Below are 14,466 nucleotides of genomic sequence, written 5' to 3' on the forward strand. Positions count from 1 at the left end.
ATAACAATAGCCGTAGGCCCTATACTGCCCAGCACCATGGAACCCGAAGAGCATTTACCATAGAATACCAGAATTGACGTCCGATGTTTTTCATATATGTGAGCAGGTTTAATTTAGTAGTAGGTCAACAATGGTGTGGGGACGCATATCCAGTTTAGCTCAATTCAGTTTTATTTATGTAGTGCCAACTCACAACAAAAGTTGCCTTAAGGCACTTTATATTGTAAAGTAAAGACCCTGCATTAATACAAAGTAAACAGAAAACCCCAACAATGACCCCCTATGAGCAAGCACTTTGGTGACAGTCGGGTAGAAAAACTCCCTTTTAAAAGGGTGCGACTGGTTGGGGTTAGGGGAAGAAGACAGGTCAAAGACACACCGTGGAAGAGAGCCAGACATTAATAATAACTAATAATTAAATGCAGAGAGGCGTGTAAACACATAGTAAGTGAAAAAAAATGTGTGAAGAGGAAACACTCCCCCAGCAGCAACACTCAGTGCCTCATGGGAATCCCCCAGCAGCCTCCTAGAGCCATTGCAACCCAAGGGAAGTATCAAGGTCACATGATCCAGCCCTAACTGTATTCTTTATCTAAAAGGAAAGTTTTAAGCCTAATCCTAACAGTAGTGAGGATGTCTTCCCTCCGAATACAAACTGGAAGCTGGTTCCACAGGAGAGGGGCCTGAAAGCTGAAGGCTCTGCCTCCCATTCTACATTTAAATACTCTAGAAAGCCTGCAGTCTAAGTGCGAAATCCATCCATGGAGGGACGCATAGACCTCTACAGGCTAGGCAGCAGCACCCTGACTGCCATTATTCATCAGGAGGAAATCCTTCGACCCATTGTCAGATGTGGTGTAGTGGTCCTTGGCTCCTCATGGTGCCTGACAATGCCCAGCCTCATGTAACAACACATTGGCCTGACCTAAACCTATTGCCAGACATGGATACAAGCACGTGGGGGTCATACAAAATACTCATTTGAGATGGAACGTAATTTTTTTTCCATTTCAGATCTGATGTTTTTTCAAAGTGTTCCTTGATTATTTTTTTTAGATACTTTAATCATTTATATCAACCTTGATACCTGAGGACCAGAATACACAGATTGCTATGGAGTCTGTCAAACCCCTGGTGGTCACAAATTACCAAGTATATCTGTCATACATGTGCAGTAGATTTTTCTCTGTAAATGACTTTTTCTTTACTATGCAAGACTTGCATAGTACATAGACTTTACAATCATAGTGCCAAATAACGTATCATGTTTTATATCATACATATTAAGTACACAAGAAATGAGGCACTAATTCACAAAGATGTGATAATTTTGTTTTGGGAAATAAAAATACATTTTGTATGATTCTTCTGTCAAGTTGCACACAAAGTTTTTTTAAAATTGACACCAGTGAAATATACTTTTCATTTATTTATTCTTATTCTGTAATTATTTTATAAACATATTATAAACCTTTAAAATAAGAAAATCAATGTGCCTGTGTTTGTGTGAATGTTTCTGGTTTTGTACAGGGAGAAGTACACTCTTGAGCAGGACATCAGGGAAGCAGAGGAGGCTATCAGACATAAGAGTGCTGAGGTGCAGGTGAGGACAGCTTGTTTTTTTCAGTTGGTAGCAACTGGATGTGGACTCAACATAAAATTGAGACACTCTGTCCTTGATGTACGTTTATTTTACTCAGCCACCGCTCATTTCTTTATATGGTAATATTTTTTATGTATTTTTTTAAAATTGGCCTTGAGCAGTACTTCTATAGGCTTTCTCGAGGCCTTTTAAAGTCTTTCTTTGAACATTGACTGCATTCTTACTCATTTTCAGTACAGTTCTTGACCATTTTCAGGGGAATATTTATTTTTATTTGTTCAGACACTTAACACTGAACTATGAGTCATTCAAGGATAAAAAAGCACCTAACTAAAGGAACCAATTTTAAATTGTATCTTTAGGTACTTTGTTACTATCAGTTTGTTACAAAAAGAAATTATTTGTTCCCATGTTATTAGGTGAATCTACAAAATGGCCAAAAACAACACAGTTTGACATGTGTAGAATTGTAATTTTGAACTAACAAGGTGCTTCCCAAAGAGCTATTAGCCTCGGAATCAGCTTTATTGATCCAGTGTGTGTGTATATACAGTATATGAAGGTTTCTGGGGGGTTTTTAACATTGTGACACCAACCTTCATTTATATAGAAGCAGATTCTCCCTCTCCTAGCTTTCCTAGAAAGATCTGTATTGGAGTCCACTCAGAGAAATTTGAAGCCCAGCAAATATAATGAGGTATCATGGAATGTGTTCACCCAGCCCAGTTTTGTTGAAGCACAGGGCAGAATATCTGGAATTCAATTCAGTTCAATTCAATTCAATTTTATTTATATAGCGCCAAATCACAACAACAGTTGTTATCGTCTATCAGGAAATGCAGAATGACCTGGACAGAGAGACAACCAGCCTGCAGGAGTTAGAAGCTCAGAAACAAGATGCCCAGGACCGCCTGGAGGAGATGGACCAGCAGAAACACAAATTAGAAGACATGTTGAATGAAGTCCGGATGAAGTGCCAGGAAGAGTCTCAGATGGTAAGAGAGAGAGGAGGATGCTGATAATGTAGAAGTTTCCCCTTTGTGGAGTACTGCCTCAGTTATTATAAAACAATCACAGAATCAAAATACCTGAAAATTAATGTATTCGATTTCTAATATGCTGTTTTCAGTGTTTGTTTGTTGAAGTCAAATTTACCTTGAGATAACTAGCATGATGCTAAATAGAAGAAAAGAAGAAATCAAACTATCTTTTGACAGATTGATGTAGAATAATTAGCAACAAGCAGAGAATTGTCTCTTGGCAGGTTTTAACCTCTGACTCAATCCTTTATGCCACCGTTTTCTGCCTTCAGATCTCAAGCCTCCAGACTCAAATCCACTCCCAGGAGTCAGACTTGCTAAACCAGGAAGAAGAGTTGAGCCGGGCCAAGGCTGACCTGGGCCGGCTGCAACAAGAGGAGAATCAGCTGGAGCAAAGCCTGGCCGCAGGCAAGATTCAACTAGAGACCATCATCAAGTCTCTGAAAGCAACCCAGGATGAGATCAACCAGGTAGGGCACAGGTCCTACTAATGTGTATGTCTAAAAAATGTCAACAGGGGGCGCCACTGGAATGTATAATCCATTTCTTTATCTTGTCAATTAAGTCAGAGGAACCAAATGTGTATGTTTGTCTCAGCTGCTGTGGTGTGGTGTGTCTTCTGTTTCCTGCAAGCCACTACACACACACACATGCACACACATAGTGCAGTTTTTGTATTGTTTTATAACATCCACACGTTGATGTTGAATTCAATTCTTGTATTATATTTGTAAAATTTCAGTGGAAACATTTTTTTGCTCTAAGCAGTGTTTTTCATAGCTATGCCAAAAAGCATTATTTGAGCATTATTGTGCATATTTCTGTGCTTGTGTGTGTGTGTGTGTGTGTGTGTGTGTGTATAATAGACAATGTCTTTCATCTCGGCCAAACTGTCTTGTAATGAGGAAAACATATTTAAAAGACAAAAAAACTTTTTGAAACTAGCTTAAAGAAACTGATCAGTGTTTTCTGGAAGCAAACTTTCAGTAATTTCTATTCATTTTAAATTACCTCAACTTATTGCACTTTTACTGTATGATTTAAATATGAATTTCACACAGAGGTACATGTTATACCAGTATCACACCAGCCCAGTGTCACTGGAAATGTTCTGGAAATGTTGTTGTTTTTAACAGTTTGCTTGTATGTATACCTTGCAGGCTCGCAGCAAGCTGTCACAGATTCAAGATAGTCAACAGGAAGTGTCTAAAAGCATTGAGCAGTACAACAGCACCTTGAATGGAAACCATGGAGGCAGCATGACCAACTTGGCTGACATGAGTGAAGGCTTCAGTGACCGAGAGAATGGAGGATTTCCAGCCATGGTGAGAGCAGTACAGGTCAGGATCTTTGACAGAGGTGTGCCTTTATTTTCCAGTGTGCTGTGTAACATTTATTAAGGTCATAGGACTTGGTTTTATAGTCCCGGGTAGACCTGGTGCTCGTTTGTTCTGCCCGATCGTTGTTACCTTTTCCATTTGTGAAGTTCCATATTCACAAATGGATTTCTTTTTAATTCTTTTTAATTCATCTTGTATGCCATCACAAGTATTTAAGCAAACTTCATTCATATACCTCCTTAAATTTGACATGACCTTCTATTAAATGCATATGCAACCAGAAGTGTTATATTGTTTTGACAAGCAAAGATACAGCTTGTGTGACAGAACACATAAAGTTGTAGTGAATCTGATCCCATGGATGTATATGTTATGATATGTGCTCACATTACTTGTACAAATACAGCAAATGAAATAAAACCATATCATAGTGTATAGAAATATAAATATTCTGTTTGTCCACAGCAGAAGAGATGATAAAAGCTTGTGTTCTCTGTCTCTTTCTTGGCTTTCTAATTTCCACAGGAGGACCCATTCAAAGTGAAGCCATCTGTGTTTAACAGTCAACCTCAAGGGCTTCCCACTGACCCCTTCCAGTCTGAAGACCCCTTCAAAACAGACCCATTCAAAGGTTGTCATCCCCCTTAACTTTCACTGCATCACCATCTCTAAGTGTTCCTCTTAATCTTTTAATCTAAATGGCTCATTCCTCTCCTCTGCTATCCTCTCCTCTCTTTACTGCACTGCATGTTGGGAGTATGGGTGAATGAGTGTCCAAAGATGATTGACGAGTGTGTGGAGATCATCACGCCAAATCACAACAACAGTCTCCTCAAGGCATTTTATGTTGTAAGGTGGACCCTACAGTAATACAGACATGAGGCTACAACACATAGTCTCTTTTAATATAGGCATTTATGTATTGGAGTGACCCATTACAATATTTTTTAAAGTTAAGTACAACAATGGTTTATACACCATGTAAAACTGGATAACTTTTGACTCTGGTGATGTTGGCCTACACTACAAAAGTTCATCCAGCCCTCATGAAGAGCAAAGTGTGGGTATGGGTTTAGGTGAGGAGTGGCAGGATGGTGACTGTGGTGAGCAACAACTTGCAGGCAGAACAGCAGGCAACAGTTAGTGCTGTCAACGGCAACCCACAAATATCTCAGCATGATACAGTATAGGCAGCATCTGTCTCTCTGAAAACTGATTTGATAAATGATGTTGTTTGAACATCCGTGGAGTCCCGTGGCAGTGTGCTTTACACCACAGCATCTGGTGATGCAAGGCATGTATGCGGCTGCTCAGCTTTGGAAATAGATTGCATGAAGCTCCCTATGCACAGTTCTTTATCTGATTTGACAAGTACTTGAAGTTTGGAGGTCTGATGCAACTGACTGCAGAAAGTTCGTGACCTCTGTGTACTATGTGCCTCATCATCCACTGACCCCGAGTTGTTGACATCTCAATAATACAACTGACAGTTGACTGTGGAAGTGATAATGATCAATAATCAGTGGCACTGCTGTCAGAGTTGCCATAGAGACCATGAGCTCAGGTTGAATGAAAGAAGACTTTGTTCTAGTTCCAGTTTCCAGCAGTGCTTGTTACTGTAATTGCCATAAAACATGTTACTGGGAAAAAGCTGAGTTTTTAATCAAAGCACCTCTTTGACTGAACATGAATAAAAGCAAGCTTTATAGTTGCTCTTTTCATCCACAGTCATGACACAGTCAAGTAACAGAAGTTAAAACAAGAGCACTCGGTGTGCGCAACTCCCCCCAAAGGGCAAGGGCTGGACAAAAACTTAGATGTTTTATGTTTTTATTGCAACATTCTGACGTCAGCCTGTTTTTGTCAGCCTTTCATGGCGTTATTATGACATCGTAGGGCATTGTATTGAAAAAACAAATAAAACCAATTTTTATGGATATTCTTCCAATTTCACATTGATATACTAGGCCTTGGGGGACATGAGTATCTAGGTTGCCCAAGCGTTTGACCTTGACCTTCATTGTTAGTGTCTAAGTTAAAGGTTAACCTAGAAAACATTTTCAAGAAACCATGTTGAGTAACATATCATATAAAAGGGCTTGGATAACATTCCAACACACCTATTTATCAATATTACACCCTATGACATCATAATGATGCCAAAAGAAGGATGTTAGCCAAACTGATGTCCTTTATGTACAGCACCACTCACCCCCTGCATGACACTGTGGAGCAGCTCCTAAAGCAGTAGACTGTTATACCCATGGTGTAGGTCTGAGGACCGTTGTAGGTCCTTCATCCAAACAGCAGATGGACTACACAGTGCCCACACAGGATAATTAGTGTTTAAAAATAGATGTATTTTATTTATCCCACTGCATTTTATGTAGATATAAAAATGAAAAATCCTGCTGTATAGTAACCAGGGGTGGTATAGTAACCTGCTCATCACCTGCCCCTAGTATCGTATTTTGGGTTTTTACATTTTTTTAATATAACTCTAATTCACCTTTTCTTCCTGTTCCCTGTGCTGCTGTAACAAGTGAATTTCCCCAGTGCAGAATTTAATAAGAATTTAACATGAACACACATCAAATCTATGTCAGCCTGAAGATAGTCAGAATGTTTTTGGCTCCTCTTAATGTAAGAAAGCCTTCCAAGAGTACAGAGTAAAGACTAGTTTATTTTATATCTTAGTTTAAGTTTGGCATTGCTATATTTGTTTATTTTTGCCATTAAATGCTTTCTTTAAAAAACCTGATACAATGAGAGGGTTTTTAATTCTTTTGCTGGATCTTGTAGACAGTTAAACGATTAAAAACACAGAAGTTTCAAAAATGGAATCCAGCAAGCAGTTTATTTTAAAACAACAGTTTTTTGAATATTTATGTATTGGTCATTAAGATGGTAAAAAAAACACTTGTTATCAATTAATTAATGGAATTATCCATTAAATACTCCATTACTAAAATAGTTCATAGCTCCAGCCCTAGTAAGTGGTCTCATCCCTTCTACGCGCTCCTCTCCTCTCTCCTCTTCTCTACTCCTCAATCTGTGTTTACTGCTTTATGTGTATTAAGTTGTCTTTCCTCCTAGTAGCTTATATTTTCCAGCTTGAGTTAATTTATGACTGTCTTTTGTCTTCTTCCTGCCTTTCCCTCTTTGCTTGATTCCTCTCCTGTAGGTGACCCTTTTCAGAATGATCCTTTTGCAAAGCAGCCATCAGTACCCACAGGTATTTACTTCAGGGAAGAAAGGTCAATCTTTTTTCTTTTTTGAGAGGTAATTTAATCATGGGCCAGAAAGTAAACTGCAATATTTCATCACTTAAAATGTTGCACTAAAACTGTTGTACACTCTACATCGAACAGGTTTAGCGTTTCCTAGAAGGCATGCATGTTTTTTCCTTAAATTAATTAAAATAATTCCCATGGAATGTACCTTACAAATGTATCATGTAGCATATTTTTAAAATCAGTGTTTTTACAACCCCAAGTTTGTATTTTTTACTGAAATATTAAATGGGCTGTACTTTTGAGTAGACACTTTCCTACTCGGCTTGAGTACTCAAAGTACATTCCTACCACAAGCCTCACAGAAGCACTTTTTTGTAAGCCGTTTGCATTTCTTATAGGTTTTTAAACATAGAGAGACGAACTCAATAAAAACACCAAAAAAACCCAAAACAACCTCCCAGCTCATTGATTATATTGACTTACTCAGAGCTCATTCCAAGTACTTCTTTAATACTTACTGTGTTTGTTTTGACCTTTTGGTCCATGCTTTAGTTTCATGTTTTTTTTATGCCTATCTGCTGATGCTTTCGTTTACACTTAGCTAGACTTAGCCATACAGTGGGTTAAATAACATATTTGAGTCCCTGGTCAATTTGTAACTTTCACACTTGCAAAAGAATGAACACTCTCTAATCTTTGTTCAGAATCAGAGAGGCTTTATTAATCCCAGAGGGAAATTGAGTTGTTATAGCAGCAAACATCAAGCCCTCATATAAAATGAGTATAGAAACAGAGGTATAAGTATAAATATATATATATGTAAATATTAAAGAACAAGTATGTGTGCAAATTGTGGTTTTGTTTTAATAGACACTTAGAATATCAGGCAATACTCCAGGAAAAAAACGTTACACAAAAGTTATAAATTTTTTTGTATGAGTCATTGAATGTAAGTATTTGATCCCAAAGCAAAGCATGACTTACTACTCTCTAAATCCTTGAAGTTTCTTGACTGCAGCTTGGCAACTCAAAGTTTTAGCTCCCTCCACAGATAGAGGATAGAGGTCTGGAGACTGGCTAGTTGCATAATGTTGGAAGACCCATCTGCAGTGTTCCGTCTGAGGAAAGGGGATACAGGACCTTGTCCACTGGCCCCTTCATGTGGTCAAGTCCTGTACCCTTAGGACAGAAAAAACCCCAAGGCATGTTTCCAACTCCATGGTGATGGTGCTCTATGGGTCATAGTCAGCAAGACTTCAATCCATTACTTTGTAGTGTCTTACCAGAGGTGTTTTTTGGAGACTGAGGTCCCAGTTGCCTTCAGATCATTAAGAAGCTCCTCCCATGCAGTTTTGGGCTGATCCAATACCTGTCGAATGATCATCCTCACCCCATGATGCAACATATTGCACAAAGCTCCAGACTGAGGGCAATTGATGATAGTCTTATGTTTCGTTCGTTTCCAAATAACCACATCAACAGCTTTCCCCTTCTCTTCAAACTTCTTGCTGATGGTCTTGTTTACCAAGTCTTCAGTCTTATCCCTATCATCCTTTGGCAGCTCATTGGTCTTGCCCATGGTGGTGGCCGGGAATGATGGATTGATTGAAATAAAGAAAGGAAGAAAGAAAGAGAAAGAAATCTGAGGGAGGCAGAATTCTGTTTGGGTTGTAGGGAATCCGCATGCATGCGCTGCGGTAGCTAGCCAATACGACGTGACTCGCTTTTTTTCTCAGCTTCACTGTGCAGCAGAGAAGCTGCAAGTGGCCATGGCAGTCAAAAACCACCTTCCCATGTTCCCAGATTTTGGCCCTGTGTTAAGTGGCTACACATGTCACTGTGCCCGGCTCTGCACTGTATCTGGAGCTGGATGGTGTGAATGGAAGCTGCCATAGTTAATTCACCAAGTATGGAAATGTCCCTGGTGTACCCATCCGACAGCCATCGTGTAGCTGGCCCCTCGACTCTTCCGTCTGAGCACTGCAGATTGTGCATGATTCAGCAGGACAAAACTGTATATGTTGTACCACATGCATATGTCTCTGGTCAATGACACTTTTAAGAAACAGAGTTTAAGTAGCTCACGTTCATTTCTGCTGTAGATCCATTTGGAGGAGACCCCTTCAAAGAGACAGACCCATTCAAGGCTTCATCAGAAGACTTCTTCAAGAAAACCACAAAGATGGATCCCTTCTCCACACCAGACCCTTTCAGTAAAAGTGCCACTTTACCCTCCAAGGTACTTGTTGAGATTGTATATCTGGTTATCCCAAGAAGGGATCAGAATGTTTAGTTTGCTCCCTCTGTTGCTGTTTTTGTGTTAGGTCTCAGTTTTTACAATCGTCAATAAAAACAACAAAATTTGTATTAATTTATATTTTCATTTAGATTGAAGGTTTCCATAGGAACCTCAGAGATTTCTGGTTCAGTGGCACCCACTGTACAGTTTACTCCAGCATTATAAACAAACCAAAAAACAATAATGCTTAATGCATTAATAAGTACATGGAAAACCACCTCAATAAACATTGTACTTAGAATACATTTTCAATTAACATTGTATTCTTTTGTATTTATTTCTCTTTTCTGTTTTATGCAGCAACCTACTACCTTCACAAGCAGTGACCCATTTTCTTCAAGCCATCAAAAACCTAAAGGATCAGGTATGATTTAATACTTCCTCCTCAATAGCTTTGGACATCTTGTAGTTTTTGTAACCACAGAATAAAAGAACTTGTTATTCTTTGTGCATTGTACAGCAGACCTAAGCTCTATTTTGAGTTTAGCTTGGAGTCAATTTTGGATTTTTTTTTTCAGTTTAGTGTTTGTTTTTGACATAACCATGTTTTAACAAACCTTTATGAATCCATTGGACCTGTTTCAGTAAACTGTGTGTTCTCTGCTGAGATATGAATGTAGTCTATACAAACATGCTTGTGCTATGGGTCAAGTTGACTCTCAGAGTGATTGAAGCAACTTGAGCCTGTCACCACACTCATTATTTACTTAGCTGAAGAGCGCCATGTTAATTTGCCTATTAAAACCCAGGTTGTACAGATGATGTGTCATGTTGCTCACCCATTGCTCTAAGTCCACTTAATAACTCAGATTTAATCCCACTGATCAATGACCATGAGTACCATTCACAGAGTTGGGGAATGGCTGCAATCACAGCATTGTAAGATGGTGAAAGATGTACCCTTAAGCCCCCTCCTCCTTGATTCAGAGATGGTCTTTCCCTTTTCTCGCAAATGGCCTCCTTGACTCTGCGCTGACACCAGCGTTCCTCCCTGTCCAGGATGTGTACATCCTCATCATTGAAAGAGTGTCCACTGGCCTGTAGGTGTAAATAGACTGCAGAGTCCTGGCCTGACGAGGTGGCTCTTCTGTGTTGTGCCATCCGCTACGCCAAAGGTTGTTTGGTTTCCCCGATGTATAAATCCTGGCACTCCTCCTGTCACTCACAGCGTACACTATAGTACTGTTTGAGCCAGCAGACCAGATCCTTGGGGTGGACCAGTTTTTGGTGCAGCGTGTTTTGTGTTTTAAAAGCCACAGAGACGCTTTGTTTAGATAAAATGTGTCTCAAGTGTTCCAATACTTCTGACACATAAGGGATCACTAAGGGTTTTCGCTTAGGCAGCAGTTGTCCTTCTTCTCTCCTAGATCACCTGTAGCTTTCTTTAGGTGCCTTCCCAGCTTTGACAAATGTTCAGCTGGGATATTTACATTTACTCAGAGCCTTCTTGATATGGTGTTCTTCTGCTTCCCTGGCTTCTGTACCTGTGGGGGTGGGGTTGTGTGTGGTGTAGTGGGGGGTGGGGTTCTGGGTGTCCTTATGACACTCAGTTTGTGCTCCAATGGATGATGAGAGTCAAACCTTAAATATTGATCTGTATGCATTGGTTTATGGTACAATTGTTAATGTCCCATCTCTGAATCAAGGAGGGGGGTACACTTTTCCCCGTCTTTCCCAATCCTGTGATTGCAGCCATTCCCCAACCGTGAATGTTACTCATGACCATTGATCAATGGTCATGTTCTGGTGCTATGCAGACTTGAGTTTCTTTAGCGTTTACATTTTCAGATAAACCTTTTATATTCATCTTTTTGAAAATTCCTGTTGATATGTACTATCAACAACATACTGACAACAAAACAGATTGATCTAGGAGGCAGGTGACTGGGAACCATATTTCTGTTAAGCCCTTTTAATTAAACCTGAAAATCTAGACTGCAACACAGCATGATTTCTTCATTCTAAATCTATTCATCTTAACAAAGCAATTTAATCTGATCATGGCTTTGAAAAAAGGCTGAGGTAGTTAATGTAAACTGGGAAAGTGGAACGTCAATAAAATTTTATAACAGTGTGAACAGTATCATGGCAGATATAGAAAATCTGGAAATATGTGATCCCAGCCCTACCTAATACTTCCAGGTACATTGAAATTGTTGATATAAATTCAGTGTAACTGTGTCATTTTCAGACCTCTTTGGCACACTGGACCCGTTTGGCAGCAGTTCATTCAACAGCAGTAACACTTCTGTTGGATTTGCAGACTTCAGCCACATGTCGAAGTCCAGAGACCCTTTTGAAGGAAGGGCCACCTGGCTTCCAGACTACCAGAAGGTATGGGAGATGAACCTCATCTTGAAAATAAACTTTCTACAAAATATATCCAAAACCCACTCATTACATGGGAAATAAAACATAATGACAAAATTAAATTATTCAATTAAACCATTACAATAATGCTGTATTGTAATGATAAAAGTGAAATTTTTTCAGGTTTTCTGAAAATCTTGTGAATGTGGCAACTCAAGAAGGAAGTAGCTTAGGATTTTTAAATTGATACCATAAGTGTGTCTACTAGGAGGCTGAGGGGTAGCACCGACAGCTGCCAGTTTTTTTTCATTTTTTTATAATAATGGTTTTTGTAAACTTAGCTGATAAATTAAACAGTACTGTGCCTTACTTGTGCATGTTGGCTCTCTCCTGTTCCTATTACAATGCACAGTGGTGTTTGCTTCATCCAAAGCACATTGTCTTTTGATTCACCCACTGATTATATTCACAGTGTTCACTCACTGTGTATTTGGGATTCGCTAGCTTAGCTCGTAGCCAACTCACTAGCTGCATGCACTCCTCACTTGTCCCTCTTGCACTCTCCTGCTCTGTGTGTCAGATGTTTAGTTACTCATCTGACTCCTTTGTTAATAACGATACTTTTAGTAAATGTAACCTGTTTGCAGCTCTGAAGGCCGGGATCACTGACTTGGAGACCCAGCTTTGCACTCTTGAAAAACCTGTAGCTAGCCAGGTCCGTGCAGTCGGTGCAGCAGAAGGCAGTATTAAATCTCCCCCACAGATTGTCCAGTGCAGCCAGGAAAACAGGATGACAGTGAGGAGGAAGCGTAGTCCTAAACAGAAGCCCCCGGTACACCACCAACCCGTTCATGTGTCTAATCGTTTTTCCCACTCGGCAACACACCTGCCTAGGGAGAAATTCTGGTAATTTCGATTCTGTTTTGACACATGTGAAGCTGGAGACACCAGCAACCATAGTGAATTGTCTATGGCAGCAATCTTCCATTCCAGGTTGTTAATCAACCAAAGACCCAGACAGAGTTTTAATTTATTTGAAAGCCTGATGCTTTTGTTTGTCCACTATATTTGCAAAACTCAAAAGCCAGTTTTATTTTTTATCTATCATCAACTGATTTCTCAGACTTTTTATCTGATTTAGAACAAGTCTTGTTCTGTTTCAGACAATAAACTGCTTCAGACAATCTATAACCCTCTTCCTGTAACCACTTCCCCCCAACTCTCTGTGAATGGTACCTATGGCCAATGATCAATGGTCTTTGATCAATGGTTTTTGATCAGTGGTTATTGATCAATGGTCATAACAATTTTCATATTAATGATCAAGGAACTGACATCACAGCCAATTGTTCATTCATTAGGCTAGTTTCTGTTTATAAGGCTGGGGAAACTTGCAATCAAATCAGACTAAAGAAGTCACTTGGATGAGTGATGAAATGTTTCTCCCACTGAAAACACAACGTCCAGATGAACATAATCAGCTTTTGGGGATTTTCTTACCTGGATGATTGAGCATGCATCAAGACATAATTCATCCACTGTTATCTTCTTCAGTGACTTGTGCCAAGATAGTGCAGACCAGATACCTGAATGCTAGTCCCGCAGAGGTTGATTATCGTGTTAATAATTTTACTTCTTTACTGCATATGAAAAGAAGGCCTCAAATCAGAAGTCTCATTAGCTGGAGAAGAAATGGTACCTCACAAATTTAGAATATCATCGTTAAACCTGGAAAAATAGTTTGCTGCTTTATAAAAATGCCCTCTGTAAAGCTAGAACTTACTATTCATCACTGATTGAAGAAAACAACAAAGTTTTCCTTCAGCACTGCAGCCAGGCTGACAGAAGGTCAGAGCTCTGTTGAGCCAAGCATTTTTTAACCCACAGATGTAACATTATGTACAGTTACTTTCAGTACCATTGATATCGAGACTCCAATATAGACTCCAGTTTGTTCATGTTTGTTTACACACTAAGGTTAATTATTCCACAGTTTCCATTACATTTACATTATACATGCTTCCCTTAGGCAGTATCATCAGAAGGCACACATACATATACATACATTTTCACTGCTATGCAGATGGTTTTATCTATCCATGATGCCAGATAACATACATCAATTGGTTAAACTGCAGGAATGTCTTAAAGGCATAAAGACCTGGATAACCTCTAATTTTCTGCTTCTTAATTTACAGGTTATTGTACTCGGCCCTGAAAATCTTAGAAATATGGTATCTAACCAGATTCTTACTCTGAATGGCATTACCTCGGCCTCCAGTAACACTGTGAGAAATCTTGCAGTCGTATTTGCGCATGTTAAACAAATGTGTAGGGTTTCTGCTTTCTTCCATTTGTGCAATATCTCTAAAATTAGAAACATCCTGTCTCAGAGTGATTCTGAGAAACTAGTTAATCCATTTATTACTTCTAGGCTGGACTACTGTAATTTGTTATTATCAGGACGTCCTAAAAACTCCAAAATGCTGCAGCAAGAGTCCTGACAGGGACTAGAAAGAGAGAGCATATTTCTCCTATATTGGCTTCTCTTCATTGGCTCCCGAAATTGAATTCAAAATCCTGCTCCTCACATACAAGGTCTTAAATAATCCGCCCCCATCTTGATGACTTTTTAAGT

General features: G+C 39.3%; 1 protein-coding gene across 8 annotated transcripts in view; it reads left to right on the forward strand.

The window, feature by feature from the left end:
• The window catches only part of eps15l1a (epidermal growth factor receptor pathway substrate 15-like 1a), a 54,421-nt gene that overhangs the window by 22,249 nt on the left and 17,706 nt on the right, over positions 1–14,466 (forward strand). For 4 of the 8 annotated variants that reach the window (XR_003214408.1, XM_025899383.1, XM_025899381.1 and 1 more), the window contains 9 exons: positions 1,531–1,603; positions 2,437–2,598; positions 2,916–3,113; positions 3,804–3,983; positions 4,509–4,614; positions 7,168–7,218; positions 9,322–9,458; positions 9,819–9,882; positions 11,710–11,852. Coding sequence is in view for 7 of the 8 variants with exons in the window: in XM_025899383.1 (XP_025755168.1) it covers positions 1,531–1,603; positions 2,437–2,598; positions 2,916–3,113; positions 3,804–3,983; positions 4,509–4,614; positions 7,168–7,218; positions 9,322–9,458; positions 9,819–9,882; positions 11,710–11,852 (1,114 nt within the window). In the remaining variant the exon portion in view is untranslated. The remainder of the gene's footprint in view (positions 1–1,530; positions 1,604–2,436; positions 2,599–2,915; positions 3,114–3,803; positions 3,984–4,508; positions 4,615–7,167; positions 7,219–9,321; positions 9,459–9,818; positions 9,883–11,709; positions 11,853–14,466) is intronic. The other 4 variants (XM_025899382.1, XM_005475679.4, XM_025899384.1 and 1 more) reach the window with 3 other exon arrangements.

The sequence above is a fragment of the Oreochromis niloticus genome, linkage group LG17 (assembly GCF_001858045.2).
Source record: "Oreochromis niloticus isolate F11D_XX linkage group LG17, O_niloticus_UMD_NMBU, whole genome shotgun sequence".
Lineage (NCBI taxonomy): Eukaryota > Metazoa > Chordata > Actinopteri > Cichliformes > Cichlidae > Oreochromis > Oreochromis niloticus.